The 25,536-nt window shown below is 40.7% G+C and overlaps 1 protein-coding gene across 1 annotated transcript in view; it reads left to right on the top strand.

Moving 5' to 3' along the window:
• Window positions 1-21,089, top strand: part of ITGB6 (integrin subunit beta 6) — a gene marked incomplete at both ends in the record, with an annotated part of 32,130 nt that extends 11,041 nt beyond the window's left edge. The window contains 8 exons of the mRNA XM_084264797.1: window positions 1,493-1,582; window positions 7,024-7,158; window positions 7,350-7,767; window positions 8,636-8,858; window positions 11,755-11,852; window positions 16,867-16,986; window positions 19,020-19,186; window positions 20,988-21,089. Of these exons, the coding sequence (XP_084120923.1) occupies window positions 1,493-1,582; window positions 7,024-7,158; window positions 7,350-7,767; window positions 8,636-8,858; window positions 11,755-11,852; window positions 16,867-16,986; window positions 19,020-19,186; window positions 20,988-21,089 (1,353 nt within the window). The remainder of the gene's footprint in view (window positions 1-1,492; window positions 1,583-7,023; window positions 7,159-7,349; window positions 7,768-8,635; window positions 8,859-11,754; window positions 11,853-16,866; window positions 16,987-19,019; window positions 19,187-20,987) is intronic.
• Between the last annotated feature and the right edge of the window lie 4,447 nt (window positions 21,090-25,536).

The following is a 25,536-nucleotide window of genomic DNA, read 5'->3' as shown; positions in this document are numbered from 1 at the left end:
CAAGTTCGCTAGCGTTAAGTCAGAGTTTCTTTATAAAAAGGCAGTTTATCTTTTAATGAATATTTGCTAAAACATTACATTCCACTGCATCCTTTGGATAGTTTTATGGTAGTAGCACTTCAAAAGCATCAGTCTGCCTCCCCTTGTTAATGGTTAAACAGAAATATGTGCTCAAAGGCAGGGTTTAACCAGTGCACTGGGGATACACACACAGACTGGGCTTACAACGTCATCCTTGTATCACTGTGCAGAATATTTTTCTTCAAAGAGGGAAGATAAAATGAAGCCTTCAGAACAGTATATCCCTGCTGTTTGTTTTCCATGCCATGGATTAAAGGGTGCTGTACTTTAAATTCCAGGTTTATCGTCTTTTCTTATAATTATCTCCTGAAAGGGCCACGTGTACAAAACACAGTTTCAATATTCTAAGAATCCTTCAGAGAGCACTAGTCACAGAAGGAGCTGGGAATGCCAAGTCACCAGCTGTAACATAAAATGCAGTTAATCCCACTGATTTACAATAGCACTTTAGAAATCTGGTGAATGATCAGCATTCCATATGTAATATATAAAGCAATCACAGAGATTATGGAGATATAAAGTGTAAGAGGGATATAAGGGTATCGAATTATCCGTGTTTATTAATAGTTCTCTGGATATGGGGTTCATTTCATTAAAATAACATGATGAATTGCAAAGGAAAATGAATTTACAATGTGAACACTTACTGTTTCTCAAAGTCATGGGTACAAATGAGAGAAGTTGATGTACTTAATGTTTAGGCAAGATAAATTTTAAATGAGTGTATTTAAAATCTAGTTGTTAGATGTCAAGTTAGTGTCACAAGGTAATTTAATGCCAAAAGAAAAGAAAACTTTTTCACTGATATACATTTTTAAATTTGAAGTATATTATTAACGTAAGGCCAACATGCAATTGATCATAGGCACAGACCACAGGCATATGCGTGGGGTGTTACATCGGTCATAAACCAGATGTAGTGGGTTTTTTAAAGGTCTTGGTTCAAAGTTCTTGTGGCCCTTAGTTTACGTGTGAATTTCTGTGCCCTCACTCACCAGAATTCAAGGTGTTCAATGGTGGGCAAAGATAAAAGTGACTGCTGTTGGTGAATGCAGGGTCCAAGACCCAAGTAGTACAGCAGCAGCAGAGCAGCTGGATCTGGTTTTGGTTATTTGTATCAGAGAAAACCACAACTGTTCAAAGAATACAAATTATTTCTAAACTTTGAAAAATTATAGCTGAAAAATACTGTAGTATCGAACTTCCACCTCACACAGAGGTGACTGAGTGATACATGGCCCATTAAATTTCAGGGAAACCAGCACTTCTCCATAGGGCCTTGAGGCTGCAAGGGTCCTTGAAAATGCCACTGCTGTTTAATTTGGGTTGCTCCAACATATTTTTGTTTTTTTCCATATGATAGCTCTTTGTCACCTAGTCTGTTCTTATGCTTTTTTTGTTTAATCTTCAGAACTATGCAAAGCTCATTCCTGGAGCTACTGTTGGACGACTACAGAAGGATTCTGGAAATATTCTCCAGTTGATTATTGCTGCATATCAGGTAAGGTTTTCTTCCTGCACGTCTGTATCTTCAAAATTAGATTGCAGTTTGGTAAAAACAAATGTCTCTGACTCTTTTCCTGCGCTGATTACAAGAACACTGGGGTTTTTTTATGCTTAGGTGCTGACCTTAACAGGAAAAGTTTTGTTCACTTTTTGTACACTCTGAGGATTAAGTCAGCCCAGAAACAAGATTCCTGTTACCTTCTGTCATTCCTTAGTTCTGCTGGAATGCTAAATTCACATCAGTGCCTCATCTGTCTTGCCTTCTTTGCAGTCCTGTATGTCACACCTACTCTTAAGCCTTCCTCAGCATAGGTCTTCAGGTCTCCCAGTTCAATATCTCGACAGGAACTCAACTCTCTTCCCACCCGTAACTGTCACCAGAGCTGATGTACAGTTGCTCTGCAGGGATATCTGGGGGGAGAAAAAAAAAAACCCCAAGCACTATCCTGTGCTCAGTGCTCTTCTCTGCTTTAGCAATTTGATGCTGCCCCTGTGAGGCTGTTCTGAGGGTTTTAAAAAGCAGAACGCAGGAGATGAAATGGGCTTGTTTAAATAATTCCGAGACTTGAATGGGTTTGTTTAGATAATACCAATAAATGCTGTAAAGATGACAGGAACATAAATACAGCGCTGCTCTTCAGAGCTTTGTAAAGTGCATCCTGGCCGCCTGGTTCTCTTCTGTCAGGAGATTGTTTTTTGACAGTTTTGCATGTCTTTACACAGATATATTAATTTGCATATATGCTGATATACCATAGAGGTGTCTCTTTCATCTCAACCCCTTTTTATTAAAAACCTGTTGTACCAGCTGGCTGTGATACCAAATAACTCTTTGCAAAGAGCTTCTGTTTCTTATCGGGGTTTTTTTGTTGGGCTTCCCCCCCTCCACGATCCCTCCCCTTTTCTTTCTGCTCTTCCTCTTATCTGAATGAGATGATCATCATTATGCCCAAAATTACTTTGGTCTTGATGACAGGAAGGTAAACCACATTCAGTTAGTGAGTTATGATTTGAAAAAAAAATTAAATACAAAATAGATTGCCTATCCTATGGAAAGTTAATAAGCAAAGATCATAATCTTGGGAGTCTACACTTTGTAATAAATATGAGGGAAAATCTTTCCATGAGCAAATCTATTGCTAAACATGCAGCAGTACCAGGATTTCCCCTCTGGAGTCCAGCCTGTTAGTCACATCTGGTTCCTATCAGGATTTCTTGATAGACAGAAGTTCCTACATTTAATAACTGAAATACCATTTTGTTGTGCAGTGAATATTGGAAAAATATAAAATATTTGTCCCCGTGCTTTTGCCACAACATTGTGTGAAGTGCAGACTGGTGCTTGCTGTAATTGCAGTGCCATCGCATCCTTTGCCTTGCTGGAACACCAGAAAGGTGGAGAGTGCGCCCCTGCTTCTTCCCCTTAGAGTTACCTATTGTCTATGATTATTTTTTTCCTACTCTCCCTTTTGAACTTGCTGATATTCTCAGTTTCCTTTGCCTCCTGTGGCAGAAAGGAGTTTGATTGCACCGTGTCAGGATACATTTTTCTTTTTCCCCATTTTAAACTCCTCCCTATGCTTTTAAGTTCTACTGAGTGTGCCTTAGTTCTGGCATAGCAGGGTTTGGAGAATAACAGCTCTGCATTCAGCTTTGTGATTTCATAGTATTTTATCACGGTGACACCTTCCACCCTTACAGCCTTCTCTCAGTTTGGACAATCCCAGTCTTTTCAGTCTCTCCCCAGCTGCTCCATCCCCTTGGTGACTTTAGCTAACCTTCTCTTTACCCTTCCTGACTCCAGTGAGTCCTTGCTGAGATATGGAGACCAAAAGAGCTTGCAATAGGCAAGGTAGGACACACTGAGGTTTATATAGAGGTGAAATGATGCCCCCTGTCTTGTTCTCAGCATCCTTGCTTGTGATGGGCACTGTTGGCTTTAGCTGCCACGTGCTGAGCAGATCATCTCCCAGACCTGTCAGTGGTGACCCTGGTGCAGCTCCCGAGTTGTGTAGACCAGTCGCAAGTTTAGCCATGCTGTGGGCAGGGTTGGGAGCAGGCTCTGGGCTTGGTGCTCAGTCCCCTCCTGTAGCAGCAGGAAGGCAGCTGCAGGAACCAGGCTCTTGCCTTCGGGCTGTTACTTGTGTCCTCATTCAGGTACAGCAAGTCTGGACCATGCACCAGAGTTGCTCATAAGTTCTTAAAATCCCACATGCATTTCAAGATGTGCAGAGTGAACAAGTTGCAACATGTCACACTCAGAAATTCCCATAGCCCATTTTATTGCACTTAACCTTAAAGGTTAACAATTTTATTGCTTCATGATTGAAAATCTTCCAAGAAGGAAACACAGAAAACCACCCTATTTAGGTGAAGATGTCTGGGGTTTTGGGGTTTGGGGTTTTTTTTACTGACAAGGGGAGGACAAAGGTTGAAAATTACATGCAAAACATGATTTAATTCCATTTTTGTCACAGCACCCTCATGATACTCCTAGCACTGCAATTCAATGGCTGGTGTATCTCTTTCTTTACCTGCAAAAAGGAATAAATAAGTATTTGCCCTTCAAGAGTAGAGTTAGGCTAAATCTTTTCACTTTAAAAGTGCTTTTGAGTCTTTGCTTTGCTGTTCAAACACAAGGTTTGCTAATGCCATTCACCATGTGTTGCTATCTAAAGGCTTCGGAGAGGAAGTAAGCAAGTTAAGAAAGTCTGAGCTGTCAAAATATTTGTTACAAGGAGTTCTCATATTCTTTCCAAGTATGATTCATTTTCTTCTGCAAGCATATTTCTGCCTGCTTTGTTTAACATTTGGGTTCTGTGTAACCTTGTATTGCAGAGCTGTAGGCTAAATTGTGTGTGACACATATCTGGCCATATGAGTAAAGTTAAAATCTCAGAAAAATTACGCTAGCTATTTGGTTTGGGGGGTTGTTGTTTGGGGTGTTTGTTTTTTCCCCCAGTGCTCATCAGTTCCCTATCCACTTACAGGAAAATAATACCAAAGAAATAATATATTAGAACAGAACAGGTGACACAGGGGCAGGTGCCTGGTCAGACGTGTGGAGCTGTCACCACAGCGGGGCCCTCATTTCCCACTGAAAATTCAAGGTGCTGCTGCGAGGCAAATATTTAGGAACTGGTCTGGGGCCTTAATATATAGGAGAGGAAACAGCAAAGCTATGGCACCCTCTGCTCCAGCTTTCCCCAAAGGAAAGCCTTTTGGGATGCAGCTAAGGTAACAGCCCAGCAGCTGCTGGGGATGGCAGCACCTTGTTTTGCACCCTTCCTTCTGTGGCATCCTACAACCTCCCGCATTACCCCTTTGTAACAGTTTGTAACAGTAACATCACAGTGTTGTCACAGTGTTGCCAGATGATCATTACAGGGGTGTCACAATGTTGCCAGGTGATGGTCATAGTGTTGCCAGATTGTAACAGTGTAGCAAAGTGAGTGTTATGGTGTTGCCAGGTTGTTACAGTGTTGCCATGTTGGTACCATTGTAGGGGCTTGTTACAGTGTGTTGCAAGCTCCTTACAAGTGTTGTAGGTGTGTTGTAGGTGTTAGAGGCGCATTACACTGCTTTGATGGTTATTTCGTTCAAAAAAAAAAACCCCACCTTTGAGCCCCAAAAGCTCACTAAACTGTCTGCTATTTCACCCCAAACCATGGCCAGGCAGCTTGGTAGATTTAAAACCGTGTTACGAGTCCTCACAGACACTAATACCTAGGAAACCAGAGTTTGGCACAGGTTATGTGTTGGTTTTCAGTGCCATAAGGTGTATTTTGACCACTCACAATAGTGAGTTGTGTTCACAATGACCCAGTAGAGGCACCAGGATGCAAATACTGTGACATGGTGCTCAGCAGCATTTAATTTTCTCTCTCACTTGAGCCCTGTGGCTTTGCAGCTGGCCAAAGAGGGACATGAGCGCATCCCAACGCTCACAGAGTTGTCCCGATGCTTGCTGTATCTGGTCCCTGTGTGTGAGAGCCCAGCTACCCCAAACAGATCATTTGCAAAGAAGCTCTGCATTGTTTCAACAGCAACATAAGCAGCTCACTCCGAATCAAACATGGAGGGAATGCTGGGCACAGAGCTACTGAGGTTACCAACTTGTTGGCCCGGGCAGACTTTTACCACTCGTGCTTGGAAGAGGTCTGTGGGTTCTGTGACCACGTCGTGCATGATGTGCTGCTGTCCTGTAATAATTTGCTTTGGTTTACTGACAAGGTTTTCCAAATGAAAAGATGTTAAGCCCAACCAAACACAACCCTGAGACAAATTTCCGGGGAATTCAGGTCACATACAAAGGAGAGGGAGTTGCTGGCTGTACAGGTTTATGCCTATTCTACTTTTAGCTCTTTTTTTCCCTGCCAGACCTTTACTCCGTGGAGTCACGATGATGCCTTTACTGGAGTGACTCACTGAAGTAAAGTCAGCAAGCTCTTCATACTCAAATTGAAGTGCAGGGGGTATTTTGTAAAGCAATTAAGCTTCCAAGAACACAAAGCCAAGACAGTGAGACATTTGATCAGCAATTTCGAAGGTACTTTTGAAAATTTTCCATTTACTGCAGGCACTGTGTGATGAAGTCATAGGGAATTTCTCCACGGTCTGCTATAGGCTTTGGATTAAGGCTAAGCTGTGTGTACAGAGTTGCAATAAAATTCTTTAAGAGCTGTATATAAAAACCCAGGTGTGAGAGAGTTGAGGAAGTAGGATTTTTTCACCTAAGAAATGAAGGTTTGATCAAACAAATCAATCTAAGAAGCGAGTACATTGCCAAACCCAACCTGAAATAGCACCAGCAGCTCATGAAGCAGGAATTTCCATGGGGAGAAGAAAGGAACAGGGAAAGCACCCCTGGCTGTGGGAGCTCACCATGAGACTTGACTCTGGCCCTAAACTTCCCACTCACCTGCGAAGGCTCTGCACTGAGACAAAGCTGAGCTCAGAGCCTGCCCTGTCGTGAGAGAGATTGTGGGGTCTGATTTTAATAGCAGAGATAAAGAGGGAGCAATATTGACATAGGCTGCCTATCGGGAAAAGCCCAGTGCTGGCACTGCAATCAGGGATGCAAATCTGCCCTTGGTAAGACCAGAGCTAAAGGAAACCTGTATCAGGCAGCAGAGCACTTAGTGATGAAAGATGATTTAATAAAGGCTGAATTTATTCTCCTACAAGGGCAGGAAATAAGCCCTGTGATAGTGGATATTAAACTGATACCACTGTTGCTTTTCACTGAAAGCCATTTCTGTCGGCACTTTTCATTGTTTTGCTCGTTCTCCATTTTTCTTTCAATAAAGTGTGAAGCCCACAGTTTTCCTCCTGTGTAGGTTGGGATAAGTCACAACCCACCTTACGCAGGCATGGAGCATTACAGTGCTTGGCAGTGTTTATCACTCCATTCATCTCAGGCATTTTTCCTTTAAGGAGCTGAGGTCCGAGGTGGAGCTGGAGGTCTTGGGAGAGACAGAAGGGCTCAATCTCTCTTTCACTGCCATCTGTAACAACGGGACGGTTTTTCCACATCAGAGGAAATGCTCTTATGTGAAAGTGGGAGACACAGTAAGTAGAGAACAACCTCGCAAAAGACATGAATTCCAGAGGGTTTTGGATGCCAAGGCAGGGAGTTTGCTCTTTGCAAAATAATCTTCCTCCAAAAAAAGTAGGTGGTATCTACAACTGTCTTGTTGTGTCTTCTGTGTGTGCTTCCAGAGTACTCTGCAGCTCTGAGCAGCTGTCACCTTCTCTTCCAGGTCTCTTTCAATGTCACCGTAAGTCTCTCCTCTTGTGAAAAAAACAGAAGACAAATTGTGATAAAACCAGTGGGGCTTAGTGACACGCTAGAAATGGAAATTCATCCCCAATGCAGCTGCAACTGTCAGGCAAAGGCCGAGGTGAACAGCCCAAAATGCAACGAAGGGAAAGGATCGTTCGAGTGCGGGGTGTGTGTCTGCAGCCCGGGGTACATGGGGCCGCACTGCGAATGCGACGAGAGCTCCCTCGGTGCCAGCTCCTGCAAGGGCTCAGGGGAGCAGAGCTCCTGCAGCGGGAGAGGCGACTGCTACTGCGGGCACTGCGTGTGCCACCCGTCCCTGTACGGGAAGGTGTATGGGCCGCGCTGTGAATGCGACGACTTCTCGTGTGTGAGACACAGAGGGCTCCCGTGTGGAGGTACCGTCCCTTGGTGCTCTTTTCAGTGTCTGCCCTTCAGAATTCTATTGTCTTGCTCTTGCCTGTGAGCTTGTGAATCTTCCTTGTTGCTGTGTGTTCCATTGCTTATACTCTGTATAAAGCGTAATTACTGTTTGAGTGATCCTGAGACTTAAAGCAAGAAACAATTCTTAACCCTGTTCTCAAATTTAAAAATGAGACACCTCGACCCACTCCATGGTTACTCTAAGTTGGCTTGGCTCTATTGGAGTGCATCAGCTACCATCACGCTGGGTCAGACTTTTAATGGCTGTAGATGATTGTAGCTCTGAAGAAGTTTAGGTAAGTGTATTGTCATACACTAGTGTTAGCCCATGCATGATCTCACATAACTATCAAAGCATAGCAATCTTAACAATCTTTATTAGTCACTTCTAGGATAATTCTGATCCTTTTATAATTTTAACCCAGTACTCTCAATGATTCTTGGTTTATCTTAATAAGATACAGTCAGAATTTGAGAACTTTTGGCCTGGGCTATACCATTATAAGTCAGAATAGATTCTATCGAAACAATGGGAATAGCATTAAATGGGCAGGAACCAGCCGTGAGACGGTGCTGAACCGATAGCCTGAAATTACACTGCTAAAAATGAAAGAGGATTTACCCATTAGGTTGTGCACTGTCAGGAGATAAGATCTGTGCAGAGGACTCCACAGTGAGGAGAATGGAGCTGTGCTGGCTTGCAGCCAGCCTAAGTGAAAATTTGATCCTCTGGCCTAAAGTTGAAAATGCTGGGGAAAGAAGAGAGATGGTTTAGAGTGAGGAAAGAGGCCATTGTTCGCATTCTTAAGAGACTGATTTGAAGTATAATAATTGTTTTTCCAGGCAATGGTGACTGTGACTGTGGGGAATGCATGTGCCACAGTGGATGGACCGGTGAATACTGTAACTGCACCACTGACACCAGTGCCTGCGTTGCTGAGGACGGGTCACTGTGCAGTGGGAGAGGCGAATGTGTCTGTGGGTCATGTGCTTGCACCCACCCAGGGGCTTCAGGCCATACATGTGAAAAATGCCCACTCTGCGGTGACCCTTGCAGTTCCAGGCGGTAATGTGCTGTTTTCATACCTCTGGTGTTTGTAAGGTCTGGGTATCTAGGCCCACAAAGATGATCTGGGAACTGGAGTGCCTCTCCTACAAGGATAGGCTGTGAGTGTTGGGTTTGTTCAGCCTGAAGAGAGGCTCCGGAGAAACCTAATTATGGCCTCCCAATACCTAAAGGGATCCTACAGGAAAGTGGGAGAGGGTCTGTTCACCAGGGAGTGTAGTGACAGGACAAGGGGTAATGGCTTCAAGCTGAAAGAGAGTAGGTTTAGATTAGATATTAGGAAGAAATTATTTACTATGAGGGTGGTGAGACATGGGCACAGGCTGCCGAGAGAAGCTGTGGCTTGCCCTCCCTGGCAGTGTTCCAGGCCAGGTTGGATGGGGTTTTGGGCAGCCTGCTTGAGTAAAGGTGTCCCTGCCCATGGCAAGGGTTTGGAACTAGATGATCTTTGAGGTCCCTTCCAACCTAAAGCATTCTGTGATACGATGATTCTATTTCCTACAGAGTTTCAGCAGTGTATTTACTACTGTAAACTGGATTTACAGAGTAGAGCCCAAGAGCTGCTTCACCCTTTAAGAGGGGATATAGTCATAACTTGTATGTCAACCATTTGTCAGCATTACTCTTGTTCAAAAGAACTTCATGGAAAACAATTTAAGCACCTTCAGGCATCACAAGTAAAACATCACACTTTCACTGCTGTCCCTGGCTGGACAGCAAATTGGAATGGTGCCCTTACACAGTGACATCAGACAAAAACAGATGAACCTCCTTCCAGTCCACAGAGTAGAATGAAAACATCCCAGTGTAGCTGCTACAGCAAAAAAGAGGGCTTGCAGAAAAAACCCAGTGTTTGTATTACCATTCTCATGATTTAATAAGGTCATGCTGTCTGCTCAACCTTCACATATGTGAGAGTTCATAGGCCAAATTCAGTTAAACCTGGCTGAATTAAGGACCCAACTATGATAAACTGTGTCATAGTCTTGGGATGAAATCAGTGGGTAGCTGTATGTCATGTACAAGTTGATGATAAATTGACTATAAATGGTGAGGCATCTTCTGCTCACTGAGCATACAAAATGGGTGTAACACAAAGCTGACTGCTCTAAGCACACCTCTGCTTACACTTGTATGATGTGACCTCTTGCAGAACTAATGCCAGTTCAAAACAAATGGACTTCAGTAGAAATGAAAGATATAAGTTGAATTAGGCTTTTTGTTGATGACCCTGGTTTTGCTTGCTGAGCACCCAGTCAGTGTAAGCTGTATTAATGTTTCATTATGATGTTTAGAATTATGATATTTAGAATTGAGGCCCATTTTTCTTCCATACCACCTATCCAGTGCTGCACTTTCATGCCTGTCTTTGCAGGCTGCACGGTATCTTAGATGAGGAGCTGTTCTGTGGCATGTGATTTAATCATCCTGTATGTCAGTGCTAGGTTGGACCTGCAAAACCAAGCCAAACAGTTTGTTCAAGCTTCAAGCAAACGAGCTCCTGCATACAGTTGCTCTAAGCACAAAGGACAATGTTCGTGCTCTGCTCTGCCCCGTGTGGCAGAGGAAAAGAAATAGGAAGTTACGTGTTGGGCATTACATTAGCCTATTTAAACATGTATATTGTATGCAGCGTTAGATCTCTCCTCTCTCTTGCACACACTTTCCTTCCTGAACTGCAGGGCAGGGAAAGCCAGAAGAGAGGACATGGGGAATACCTGGGTAGGGTAACTGGGGGAGCTGAAAGACCAGGTCAGAGGGGGTTGAGATTAATGGGTAGGCAGCTGAGAAAGAGAGCTATGAGAAACATGGCAAATATGGCAAAACCAACAACAACACAGGATTTGTCTCCATGAGATAGAGGCTATCTCATTACACGCTCGCTTTTACTATTCACCATCTCCAGAGCAAGTGACAAGGTCATCTCCATCCTGTGAAGATAATCTCAGCAGTCTCAGACTATTCCCATGGATATATGTAACTCAATGCAACAGGAGATGGCCGGGGTTTTTTTGGATGTTTGGTTGCAGTTCTCTTTCCTTTTCTTTAAGCAGTCAGTCCTTCAGGCTGCTGCTCAGTCTCAGCCCCTCCATCCGGCTAAAGGTATTTCTGAAGAATCAGCAAGATACATTTTGCATTAGAAATTTTCATATATGAATCTGGTTCATCATTTCCTTTTTCCGTAAAGGAACTCTGGATTTATTAAAATCCTCATTGAATTTCTGGGGAGATTTTCAGACACTTCTAAAGGAATTGGCTTAAATGCTGTGTTTTTAAATAATACTTCTGTCATTCCACCATTAAATAAGTAATTTTCCAATAAATTGCATTAGTATAATTAGCATCTGAGTAAGTAATTCCTGACACAGGTAATCGCATTCAAGAGCATCTGTAGGGACACCTGAATAGTGTTTTAATACATTATTCAATAGACTTTCAACAAAGGCAGGCTTACAATAGGTGCCCCAGCTTGATGTCTCCGAAGTCACTTTCAGACACCGTTCATACTGGGAGGGATTTCTCCAGCTGGTATGTAGTGTGAGCTGGGTCAGGGTATTTGTTTTTGAAAATTAATGTATTGTGTGAGTAACCCCATGTCTTTGATAGACCTACATGTATAATGTTGCCTGGGCTTCCGTCTGGTAGCTAATAAGCTGGGACAAAAAGAGGCCAGGAGAGAGCTTATCCACAATACCTTTATTCAGGTACATTTGGGGGTCTTAGTCGGGGTTTCTTTTTGGTGGCAATACCTATCATATTTCTGAGAAGTACTGTATCCATAGCACAAGACCTTTTGTTTAGCTTCTTTTTAAAATGCAGATGCATACATACTGGCTTTTATATTGTTCCGTGGTGACAGGCAGAGATTGATGAGCCGCTGAATTGTTTTCTGCAGGAGCTGTGTGGAATGTCACTTGGCTTCCGACGACAAGTCACCAGGAGAATGCAGTGAGAAATGCAAATTGGTTGATGCAACTGTCAGCTCTGCAGAGGGTTTGTACACTCAGTCTTCCTTTTCTCTGTGTGCATGATTAGCAGTGGTTTCTGCTTTCAGTAATTTTATATCTGAAAGTAGCCTTGGTTTTCTGCCGTGAAATTATATTAGGGATCATAAGGCAATTGCTGTCTGTCTACAATCCTTCTGTGGTAAGTAGGAAATGCAGATCAGGGCTGCTATTACTCCTCCAGGTTAATTAACTCATTGGATCATGCATACTTTCCAAGCAGTTTATGCAAGAAAGGGCAGAATTTAATAAATGCCAATCCCTGATCCCTGCAAATCAGTGGCTGGTAAAAACCCCTGAGGTTAAGGCACATCTGCACCAGGAGCTCCAGTGGGGCTGCTTTCACCACGCAAATGCAAAACCTGACTCCAGCCTTTATTCAGACTCTTGATTAAGGCCCTCTAACCTGGGGCAAAGGCATTTTGCTGCTCTTTGGGTTTTATTGATGCATTCCTGGTATCCTAAAGGCTAAGCACATCTTCAAAATTGCCCTCCATCAATGGGAATTTCTGGAATAGGAATTAACCTTGAATAAAATAGTACTCTCAGGGAAAAAAAACCCCAACACTAGATAATGAAATACTACATCAAGGTCTTTTTCTTTCCTGTGGAGGAAGTTGCTTGCCCATACAGTAGGCAGTCTGTATTTATTCTTATGGCAACTCTAACCCCATATGGCAAAAAGCAGTTGTTAGGTGAGGCAGGACACAAATGCTCTATATCCATACCACAGGCATGAACATAAGCATGAAGTCAGACAAATGTAAACACTGGGATGACAGTGCAGAATGCTGTATGCCCATCTAAGGCTTCTGCCTGTAAATTGATGGAAGCCCATCCAGAGCTTCATGTGTGCATAAATTTCATTGATACGCATCTTTCCAACAACGTTACACATCTTGTTTCTGATTACATTACTCCATAGCTTGGAGCTCAAAAACTGCAGTGCTGGCCCTTAAATGGAAAATGAACTCTAATTTTGTATTTTTATTAAGATTATTATTATGCTTTGTCTTTCTAAACATCAGTATTTGTTTAGAAATACAAAAATGTCTTTAAAAGCTTTAAAAACTTGAGAGACCTTTTAGTATATCTCTGGAGTTTGTAAAACTTTCAGGTTGCTACTGCCAAATGGCAGATATTTGTACCTTGGAATATGTAAGACATTTTCTTTTCACGTACAATGAATTCTAATCAAGAGCAGGAACAGCCACTTACGTGGCTTCATTCCCACACACAGAGGTCACAGGGATATGAGCATGGCAACATCACCTCCTGTTCCTGCTTATTTCCTTTTCTTCATGTCCTGTGCTTCCCTAATTGGGACCATCAGCTAGTACTTTAGATTTAAAATGTATTTGCAGCAGCTATGGCTGCTGTCAAGAAGGTTGGATAACCCTTCCCATCCTCCAAAAAAACTCCAAACAACCAAGCTGTTATAAACTGTGTTTCATCTTAAATGCTTGTGTAATAGCTCAAAGGATTGGTTTTGGCATGGTAGCCTCACTAAGAAGTCCTGATGGGGGGAAAAAAAACCCTTGGAAATAATAATAATAAAAAATAAATCCTAAAATCAAAACTGTATTACCTAACCAAAAAAAAAGGTAACTAGACCACCACTGATGTTTAAGACAGGTTATTGGGCAGGTTCATAGGGTAGCATGCAGCTTCTTTCTGGTTTACATTCCAAGTTCTTTAACACTTCAAGGCTTTCTGAAAACTAGAAATAGCTCTCTGTTTAAGAAAATATTACCACTTAGATTTGCTTTCTCTTTTGCATGTGTATGTTTCAACACAATGACTGAAACTGTGGAGCATAACAAAAAAAAACCCCAAAATCAAACCAAAACAAAACATTTCCTTGTGAATGCCTGCTTCAGCCTCTGAGCCTCCTCTGCCTTGGTTCAGGGGGTGCTGGGCTTCTATCCCTGCAGCAAGGACACAGGGCACCAGACTGCTCCCACCACAGGCCCAACAGGGACAGTTACACTTCCCTTGGACAGATGGTTTTTCCTACCCCATAGTGTCGACACCTCACAAAGGTCCTGGCACAGCAGCAAAGGGGGTGCTGGAGCCCCAGGAAGCTTCTACGTCAGCACTGCTCTGCTCTGACTCAGTGAGATGAAACTGTAAAACAACCCAAACATTTTGTTGAGCAAAAGACAAACAATAAAGGGCATAAGAACTTTTAAATTTCCAGATTTATTTTCTTTTTTTTTTTAAATCTTCTATGTAAGTATCTGTTAGGAAACAGTCTTTCACACTTCAAAGGTCCAGCTAGCCACCATTACCCAATTCTTCCTCTGTGACTCCACTGTTTTGAAGTAACCTTGAAGTTAATGGAAGTAGGATGAAGGCAGGCTTGGGAAAAGTCTGATGATTCACTGCAGAACAGAGAAAATTTACAAGTTGTAAATTAAAGGTGTAAAGTTTACCTACCTAGGCTAATTTTTGTGCTTAGGAACTGAAAATAGTCTATGTAATAGCATCCCTTAGGGATCCTACATCCTAATAGCATCTGAGAAATAAAAATACTGAGCGTAAGTCTGGTTCTCAGTAGTCTGAACTGGTGTCTTTGCTTTTGTTTCTACATCTTGTACTTCATCAGACCTCTGGTCCTTTTGATTTTAAACTATGGCATTAGTGGTAAGAATGAATATTTAAAAATAATTGGTATATTTGAAGTTATGCCTTCAGGATGATATTTGGAATACGTTTGCAAGATTTTCTCTGCTCAGTGTAGCAAACTACTGCCTTAAAAAAAAAAAAAGGGGAGGGTAATATTCTTTGGATCTTCTTGCTTAAAAGTGTTGGGAAATAACAAATATTGCAAAACTTGTGACAATGTTACTGGAATTCGGACCTGGCACTGAGTGCCATTCATTGAGTGCACTCAGTCTGCAGTTTGTGGTTCTAACGAAACCAAATCTTGTTAAATCAGCAAGTCCTGTCCACCTGTCACCTTGAAAGATAACACATTGCTCTGCCACCAAGGACAGGCAACAGGTTAAATACAAGATTATCACAAATCAGGAGCACACTTCCATTACAATCCAACCGAATGTGGTTCTTGCTTTGAAACAAGCAGAGGAAAGGACTGTGGGGTAGTCAACTGTTTATGTTTCATGTTCTCTATGGTGTTTAATAGTCTTTTCTACAAGATCAAACCTCATGATAATAAGCAATATAAATAAAAAAAATGAGAACTTATTTCTTTGTGTACCTCAGATACCTTTAAAATCCATATTACTATGAGATTCCTGCCTATGTTTCATTAGTCTTCTTGCTATCAAAGTTTAAGGACTTGAGATTTTTAGCACAGTTTGTGAAATTTCACAGGAAGTTTTGCCTGGGAAAGAAATACTGGAGAGGTCAAAGTGATGATTATTTCTGAAGAAATGTTTGAGGAGTTTACTATTTTTTCTTACTGTGGTGGTTTAATCCACCTGGCAGCTACAACAACCACACAGCCATATGCTCACTCCCCTTCTCTGGTCCCCTCAATGGGATGGAGGAGAGAATTGATCAGGAAAAAAAAAAACCTAAAACTTGATGGAACTAAAGGCAGGTTAATAGGACAGAAAAGGAAGATAATAATAAAGATAAACAAGTGATGCACAGCACAATTGCTCAGCACTGAAGCTGATGCTCAGCTAGTTCCTGCATTTCTTGCCAGTCAACCCCTTAGTTATATACAGAGCATGATGTCATACGGTATGGAATATCCCTTTGGCCAGTCTGGGTCAGCTGCCCTGGCTGTGTCCCCTCCCAGCTCCTTGGGTGCCCCTTGCCTTCCCTCTGGCAGGGCAGTATGAGAAGCTTAAAAGTCCCCAACTGCTTGGCAACAGCTAAAACATCGGTGTGTTATCAACACTGTTCTTGTTCTAAATCCAAACCACAACACTATATCTGCTGCTAGGAGATAAATTAACTCTCTCCCAGCCAAAGCCAGGATGCTTGCCTCTGGAAAAAACACCCCTAAGTTTTACTAATGATGTATTAAAAGTGTGCCTAGGTTCCCAACGCTCTTTAAGTAATGGGTTAAATGAAAACACAACAAGAGTTCAGCCACAGAGGTATTATTGCACACAGTTACAGGGTTGGATATTTTTGCTCTCTAAATATATTACACAACAGTGAGGTTCCACATTTATGGTATTTTTGGCTCTGGACCTGTAGTCTCAATTTTCAATCATCTTATTTGTGTTATATCGTGCCTCACAGCCAGCCTTCCCCTGTCTCCTTGCTCCCTTTGAACAAACTTTTCTCAGCAGAAAGGGCTTCCCAGCTAAGAATCATCTGGGAAAAAAAAATGATTTAGTTTTTCTGCAGCTCTACATTAAATGGAGAGACAAACTAGGGCAGACTGTCATCTCAGGTCATTTTTTTTACCTGCTTCCCCTGGAATCACATTCTGAAGATCCCAAGATCACAGTTTTCTGTTATTAATTTACATTTACTGTTGTGAGGATACTGGACATGCTAATAATTGATGGGGTATCATGGAAGAAATAAATGGCAGCACTTTTGACAGTATCTGTTGCTGTTTGATGTATGCATATTGACTTCTGAAACATGATCTAGGGAGGGTAGGAGTAGCTGCAACCCAGAGAGAACACAGCATTTACTTTGCCATATAACTGAGGACTATTACATTTCCTAGCTAAGTTTCTTGGAAGCACTTCCAAGTCACTGAAATCCGCGGTACCCCAGATTAGTAAAGTGCACTAGAGGGTCAGTGGGGACTGACAACCTGGATCAGTTCTTTGGAAACTTAAATGAAAAATCTGAAACAAAACAAAACTTGAAGTGGAAGAAAAGCCATTAAATTTACTAGACATTCTGAAGGTATTTCCATTTTCATTATTCACACTTTACCATCCACAGACAAGGCTGTGACAAACATGATGCCAGCAGCCTCTCTTGTTGTTACATGTTAAATTTCATTTCATTTGATGAATGACTTTTTTTTTTTTTCTTTTTTCCTTCCCCTCCCTCTGCAGATTATTCAGAGGATAAATCCATTCCTTGCTCTTTGCAGGGAGAAAACGAATGTGTGACCACGTTTCTACTGGCTATGGATGAACAGGGAAGGACGGTAATTCATAGCATAAAACAGAAAGGTAAGAAGTAAATGTTGCTTTTTCTATGTGAAATCTGATTTAAAGACATGGGCGGGGTGAGCTATCCAGAAGCTGAGCTCTTTAAAGCAGCACTGCACCTCCTTGCGTTTGTAACTCTCCTCTGCCCAGTCAATAGAGCACTTACTTGATGCAGCAGCAAAAGAAGTATTTGGCCTTTCATGAAAGGTGGGCAGAATAATCCCTGGGCTGCAAGAGCAAGCTAATTTTTCTAAATCCCTCTGACGTTTTAAGATGACGGTACCAGAGCTGTTTGTATTCAGAAAACTGCAATTCGCTTTGAAATGACGTGTACTTTGTAGATGGACAAATATCCCAAAGATTATCTGGCTGGGTATACCTGATGAAAACCTAAAATAAATGTTTAATGTTGCAGTATCATTAGGTTTTGAAAAATTTGCATAGCTAATAGATATTCAACATATTCTCTATATCCTTTTATTTAACATTGCTTCTTTATTTACCATTTTTTTTCACTACTGTTTTTTTATTAAAGCTCCTAATCCTGTAGGACAGGAGAGAACACAGACACCACTTTGCAGCTGCCAAACAGTTTAGTTTCCAGGCAATAAAAACGATATTTTTTTTGACACACCCAGTGTCTCGGTGCTAAATGCAGATTTGTAAACCCTTTTTCTGTTGGCACAAACAGCATTTGTTTTGTTAACCCTTTGCATCACCCTTCTCTAGCATCTGAGTGAGAATAGAAGGGAATGCACTGCACAGAAAAGCAGCTCGTACTGCAAGAACAGTAGTCTGGCTTTGTACAGGTTATTATTACAGCAAAGATGGTTGTAACAAAGGTAATACTAAAGAAATGGATCCCTTTGTAAGCTCCACCCCTGAGACTCAAACTTTAAGAGTAAGGTTTTATCTTTATTAAATACATTTACTATGCGTTTTAAGTAGATTGGGTGTGTGTGTGTGTGTAAGAAATACCTTAAGGAAGGCACAGATCATGAAGTGCTGTTTAGTTGTCCTCTCACAACATATCCCTCTACAACAGCCAGCTTTGTCATCTGTTGTTCTGCTCCTACGCACTGAAACTATTGTGCTGCGGCGGCTGCGACGCATGCGAACATGAACTGAGAGGAGACCTCCAGAAATGCTCTGAAAATTGGTTTAATTTATGAAACCAAAAGCCAAGACAGCACTAGTAGCCTGAGTGTTAACCCATTGCTTAAGCCTGACCCTCAGAATTAGTGAAATGATGACACTGAGAAAAAAAGAACTGTAAAGTACAGTCATGTCAGGCAAATAGGACTGAGCTGGGTTTTACAATGGTTCAGCAGAAAATTCAGTAAAATAGTAGTATTCACCAACTTTCATGAGCAGTACTTTTTAACATGAAAAATCATCGAACTTCTTTGTGTTTTGGTGAAGTAAAACCTTAAGTTTTAATTTTGACTCTCTGAAATATTGTGTGATAAAATTTATTGCACAACTTGAAATATAAAATTCCTTCAAATTGTTCAGTCCAGCATTCTCAGAAAGCTAGTAGATTTTTTCCTCATTGTTTTCATGACAGAAATGCAGTTTCCTCTATTTTCTCCATATCATTGGTGACTTTACCCTCATACAGACCTTGCTAGACTCTTTCCCTCTGCAACACACTGAGTATCAGTTAATTAAAGTAGAGCTTCAGTCGTAACATTGCAAAATTCATAATCTTGTCAACTCAGCCCTGGTTTTTTAGAATTATATTGACGTAGATCTGAAAACAATTTTCTGATTTTTTCTCTTCAGAATCTGGCCCTGCAGCTGCTAATCAAAGTGATAAAAAACAGTAGGAGTAGTTAGCAATTTTTAATTTTTTTTTTTTTTTTACCTTTAATGCAGTATTTTCCAGCCAGTTTCACAAATGCTACAGCAAACTAGCTGGCAGAAAATAACACGGACTTGAAAGAAAAAGCATGCACAGCAAAGAAGCAGCCCAGCATGCCTCTTGGCTGGTTTTAATTGCCAAAAATATATCAATTGGATATCCACGGTCATAACTGGTTTTGTTTCCACAGATTGCCCACAGATTCCAAATATCCCAATGATAATGGTGGGTGTCACACTTGCAATCCTTCTCATTGGCATTGGTTTACTTTGTATATGGAAATTACTGGTGTCAGTTCAAGACAGAAAAGAGGTGGCCAAGTTTGAAGCAGAAAAATCGAAAGTTAAATGGCAAACAGTAAGTTAAATGGCTTGATTTTTGTATGAGGTTCTTTAATTTGGTTGCATGACGCACAACCACCTTTAAAATTCTATATCTTCATTTTGTTCTTTTAAATGGTTAGATTTTACTGATAGGTTTTCACTACCTTTAGTAGTTTATAAAGTAAAACTATTATTTTTGTTATTATTAATATTTGGGGGGAGGGGAGAAGAAATAACTGGTTTGATTTCCTGGCTTAATGTCTTCCATGTGTAAAAGTGCACAGCTAACACTTCTTTTATTAGTTGTTTCCTAATTAGTACCTTGTCTTTTATTAATCTCAGCAAGGTTGTTTGCTGCCTATATAATTATCAGAGGTGTAGCCTTCTTCCCAGAAGTAGAGCCCATTTTAGGAGAGAGAGATCATTGATGGCTTCTGTCATGATGAGAGCCCACTCACATGGAGGGGCAATGAAAGCAAGCAGACCAGAACGTGGCTAACAGGCAGATCCAGCCCTTATCTTCTATCTATAGCTTGTGGACTTATACAAGCATACACCACATGTTCCCTTTTCTTCTTTCCTTTCTGCCCTCAATGTTTTTGCTCTTCTGCAAAAGTTTTAAGACTTATGAGATCCCCTGGAAAAAAAGCATGTTGAGTAAGCATTTCTGGTGGGTGTTGAGCAGATGGACAATATGTTGCTGTTTGATCCGTTCTTGTACAGACCCTTGTGATTGCAACATTTCTGCAAGAATGGACACTGCTGGCCTTTCAGCTTTTGAGATGGGAAAAAATCAGTTACTAACAGGCAAGGTCACTTGAGAATGTTTGGGGTTTTTTAAGCCTTCAGAAGAGCTACGTATGGTAAGAGGGAAGCAAAGAATACACTTGATAGAAGCCTTTTAATTTTCTTTTTCATTGATAGGAAGATTTGAAAGCTGGAGAGGGACTGTTTACAGAGGCATGGACTAATAGGACAAGGAGTAATGGCTATGAACTGAGAGAGGAGTTTTAGATTAAATATAAGGAATAAATTCTTCACTGTGAGGGTGACGAGGCACTGCCACAGGCAGCCTGGATATGTTGTGGATGCCCCCTCCCTGGAAGTATTCAAGGCCAGATTGGATGGGGCTTTGGGCAGCCTGGGCTAGCGGAGGGTGTCCATGGCAGAGGACTGGAACTAGATGATCTCTGAGGTACCTTCCAACACAAACCATTATGTGAGTCTATGAAGTGAATGATGAGAGGCCAGGAACAAAAAAACAGGTAGAATCTCCTCTTCTCCCAGTGCATGGTAGTCTGTGTAGCTCAAGCAAGAGGACCATGACTAGTCACCTCTCACGACCCAAGACACTATCTGTGCTTTTAGAATCCACAACATTTGATAAACAAATTGGACATATTTGATAAAGCCTTACTTTCATTCTGGAGGCACAAGCACATTCCTGACCCTACACTGGTTGGTGCTGCTTCATATGGACTAGTCTGAACTTCAGTGGCTTGGAATTACAAGTAAGGTGCTGGAGGCTATTCTAAAATGAGCAAAGGTACAAAATTACTTCTGTACAAAGAACAGACCAGAAGCCCTCACTAGGGAAAAGAAACAACAGAAGGAGGGTGTGTTACTGCTCTTCAAAATCATGACTGGGGAAACTGACGTCCCATAAAAGTGCAGTGAGTTAGGAGGCTCCAAAGAAGCCAAGGAGGTATGCTCAAGACAGTGGTGTGCAGCTACATCTGCTTCTGCTTGCAGCTGAAGCAATTGCAAGTGCAAGATGAGTCACTGCATGGCTCTCATTTCTTTCATCTCTCTCTTTTATTTTTTGCTTTTTCTAGGAAACAAATCCACTGTACAGAGGCTCAACAACCACTTTTAAAAATGTAACTTACAAGAACCAAGAAAAGCAAAAAGGGACCATGGCTGCAGATTTCTATTAGCACCTCTGATACTACAAACTTCATTTTCCTGGCAAGAAATTTGAAAGCACTTGTTTCTTCTCAGCTGATTATGGGGTATTTGTTTGCACACTGCAGTGGCATAATCTTTCTGCTAGAGAAAATATATCTTGTGTTGGGAAAAATATAGATAACATCTTAGTGGTAAAGATTAGTAGAAATATTAACAAAACCTTTCTTAATATTAAAGCCCCCCATCTTAAGAAAAAAAACCACCGTAAGTATTTTAATTTTCTCATTAATGCTAAGGAATAAAAATTATCACATGGAGGCTTATTTTTGTGAAATTAGGTGTATACAATGAGCTGTACACGGCTTTGTTCATACATAGAATCCCATATATTGGTGTTTAGGAATGTATTTACACCAGTCTATTTTTGGGCTGGTTTAAGTTTTAAAGTTTTGTTGTTTGGTTTTTTTCATAAATGCTGCTTAAACTACTGACATTAGAGGTTCCTTGTATCACCTGTGTGACTGAGTAGTTTTTCATCCAAAAAAAGGAGTGTTATTGCCTATCTTCTGTGTATCTAAGGTACACAGAAACATCGCACTCCGATTCTTATTTCTCATTCTGTTTCCTTCTTTCCTTGTCCTTGTTGCTGTCTGAAGCTCTTTAAGAACCCAGTCCCTGGGGTTATCTCAGGGAAAGCTAAATCAAGCCCTTATTCACTTGCAGAGTTGTTTTTATGTTCCAGGCAGAGACTGCTTTTTACAAAAGTATTTATTTTTTTATTTTCCAATATTTGTAAATTAGAGACCCTCTTTGCAAAACTTTAAACCAGAGGATTACTGGAACCTCCATTTCACCATTTACATCCTCAAAATAAACCTTGCACACTAGATTGTTACATGAACCGTTGAAGGAGCCCCTCCCAGGCAGGGAAAGTTCACACACAAAGACTCAGTATCACACACAAGGACAATACTCTTTTGTTGACACATCCAAAATTGCGAGGTTCTTTCAATGTCCAGAAGCCAAACCATTTATTTATGTGTGAAATAACGTATTCAGCTCTTTTAGGCTGCTGGATTTTTGTGGATTGGGTTGGTTGGGGTTTTTTCCCAAACTAAACAACAAATAGATCTATGGATTCCACTTCACATTTGTTTCCCTGTTGTTAATGAGGATTTTTAAAACTCAGTTTTAGCTAGCTACTAATGACTTGCCATAAATCCTTACATTGTAATGCTGTTGTTATGCCTAGCACCAGGGAGAAAAAAAACAAACCAGCCCCAACAGCTAACATGCTGACATAAAAAATTACAACATCAGGCTATTTTAAGCTACCAGTAATGTACTTTACTTTGCAATATTGCTTTTCCTCTGCATTTTTAGTGCTCTGGAACAGATGGTCAAAATGTACATATGAATGTACTTAAGAAAAAAGGTTTAGAAATCGCAGGTACATCAACAGAGTCACAGACAGATACGTACATTCCCTATGGTAAATCATATATTTGATCTAATAAGCTCTGTGTCCATTTTTACAATAAATATTTGGAAAGTCTGTGCAACTTCAGTCTCTACATCCTCTCCAGTCCCTGGATTCGAGACTGATCTGTGAGCTGGCTCTGACCCGTGCCTGTTTTAGGGCCTGATCCAAAGCTGACTGGAGTCAATGGCTACAGATGAGGATCTAGTTTCAGTGAAACTATTAGTTTTGGTTTAACAATTGTTTTGTTTAAACAAAATGGTCAATGCTGTCTATTAGTGGATTACACCCTATAGTATATACTTTTGTGCAAAGAGAAATGAACAGTGTCAGATGCCTTTGAAAAAAAGGTGATGCTATAACCACGTATTAAACACAAAATTATTGCAGGAAATTATGGCTGTCATTAATCCAGAACAGATGAATTACAGGTTCGCATCTTTGCTCTCCAGTATTTCTGCATATCTCATAGTGGAAATTATGCACAGATAGAGGCTTGCATCTGCAGCCCTTCCAACCACTGGATTCCCACAGATACCAGTGTAAGTTAAATGTGGGACCAAACCCTGTTTCCCTGACACACGAATAAACTCAGAGGGGGCAAAGTTTCCCCCTGAATTCTGTCATTCTGTCTCAGATTCCATTTGGGTAAGGATTGCCTCAGGGACTAGGGACATCTGGATTTAGCCCATGTAAATTGTCTGTTACTCTTTAGTTTTCATGTAGAAGTCACCAAATGACAAACATCCTCTGAAAGAAATGAAAATATTTTTCTTAATTTTTAAAGTAGTAAAAATCTACACAGATTATTAAATAACTTAAGTTCTGTTTCTGAGAAGGCTGATACTGCTGCTTAACATTAGGGTTGGAAGCCCTTCTGTAGGTCACCCATTTCAATAATGAAATATTTCAGTATTCAAACATTAACAAAATGGTGTTCGCATTTCATATCAAATGCGGTGGTCTATACTCCCTGTTCTTACAGGAGATTTCTTTTCACAAAGCTACTTGCTGTCTTCTCATCACTTGCATCTTCTGATCATCGGCAAGGATCCAGTTTGGTATGTAGACAATGTTTACAGTCCTAGCACTACTCCTAGCAATCTCTCTGACAAAAATCAGGCACTATGTTTTGCAATTTCCCTGCTGTAACTGACTACTCTAAATGTTCTGTGCACTTTCAAAATCATCAGGGTGGATATCACACAGAGAATTCACCAGAAAGGCTTAGTGAGGAAGGTCTCTAATATTGAGAGGTATCAAAGAATGAGGCCCATCTATATGAGCCATCCTTTTAAAAGCATTAATTTAGATCATAAATTTTGACTAAACCCTCAGATTTCAAGAACTTTCAAGATCTTACTTGGCATTCACTTGAGAAACAAGAGTGGTGTTCATATTTTTTAACTATATTATTTTTATCTTGTAGCATTTGTCATTTGTACCAAAGTCCATCTTTTATTTTTCTCTCCAGCAAATTATAGGTGGGTTTGTGTGTGGTGAGTGGGTTGAAAAAGTCTTTCTGCTGTTTTCATGAACATTGTTTTGGCCTGAGGCTGGACCTCGAGAGAGGCCAAAACATTTTTTAATAGTAATACTTCTGTTCACTGAAGAATTAAACTGAATAAAAGAATAATCATTAGCAATTTTATGGTGTTTTTGTATCTTTTACACCCTGTAGAACCATCATTTCAGTATCATATGTTAAAGGGATATTTTTTCATTTGATTTATGAAAGTTGCATGTTAACCTGTATTTGGTATTCCCAGATTGCATTCAGTTTCATTTTGTAATGTAACTTGTGGGTAGTGAGTCTGGGATACAAGACTCAGATGTGAAGTGCAATGCTCTCCATGTTGTATTCTGCCTTTATATAGAAGTTCAAATTGGTTTTGCAGGGGGCATAAGGGAGTTATTGCCCCACAAAACTTATGAGAGACAATCTAAAAGTAAGAAGAAAAAAAAGAATGGTGGCAATTTTTATCTTGGTTTAATTGAAAGAAAGAATAAAATGCTTCACCTTGGTTATGTAAAAAAGGAGGTATTTAACCTTGAATAAAGATTGTAAAATTGAATGCATTTTAATGCACTTTTATTGTTCTTTCTTAATTTTCAACATTGCCATGTGTCTTTATAATTGTTTTCACCTCACTTGATAAATCTTAGCAAATTTCTCCTGCTTTGGCATAACCCACAACTTTGTAACTTCTCTCCTCCCTTTTTCAAGACAGCACATGAGATTTAATGTCTGGATTTTCTTCTGCTTGTGATCCTTTTACTTTTCAAGGAAATGAGTTAATGGATGAATGCTGTAAGCAACCTATTTCTGGAACTCTGATTGATTACATATGGCATTCCTTTATAGAGAGATCTCTAAATTTCACGACTTGCTTAAAGCTAAAGATCCATTCATTTTTGAAGTGTGACAGCAGTAATATCTTTTTGGAACTACATGGAAAAGTGCTTATTATCTCTTTAATCCTTTTTTTCCCCTCTAATGAAAAGTCATGTATTTTGATGTCTGCTAATTTCCTGCTCGGAGGAGGAGAACATTCCTCTGCACCCCTGACAGAGCTCAGAATACAGCAGAGCCTGTTGTATTCTCCAGGGACACCATGAGAGCACATTCTCCTGCACTTCACAGTGCAATGTGAACACTGAAACCAATACAATTGCACAACATATACTCATGGCATGTAATTTAGCATGTATTATACCCCCAAGCCTATGCTCTTTTTTGGGTTGCTTTGTTTCTAGGCATGGTTTGTGTCTAGAAACTTTTCTTCTGTTTTCACTGTTGTACATATCAGCTAATAGTGACAGAGAGGACAAAAGCACAATAATGACAGGTAGTGCAGATAAATATAAAGTCTTTGGCTCTTCAAAGATCTTGGTAGATGAGAACGTGGTTTCTTGAAGCTGGGTCAGTCTCTCTCTCTTTTTTACGACTCATCATACAAAACCAGAATGAATTGAAACCTGATTTTTCTCCCAAC

The sequence above is a fragment of the Gallinula chloropus genome (genome assembly GCF_964237585.1).
Source record: "Gallinula chloropus genome assembly, chromosome: 5".
NCBI lineage: Eukaryota > Metazoa > Chordata > Aves > Gruiformes > Rallidae > Gallinula > Gallinula chloropus.
Note: the sequence above shows the minus strand (reverse complement) of the source record. Positions and strands in the feature narration are given on the sequence as shown.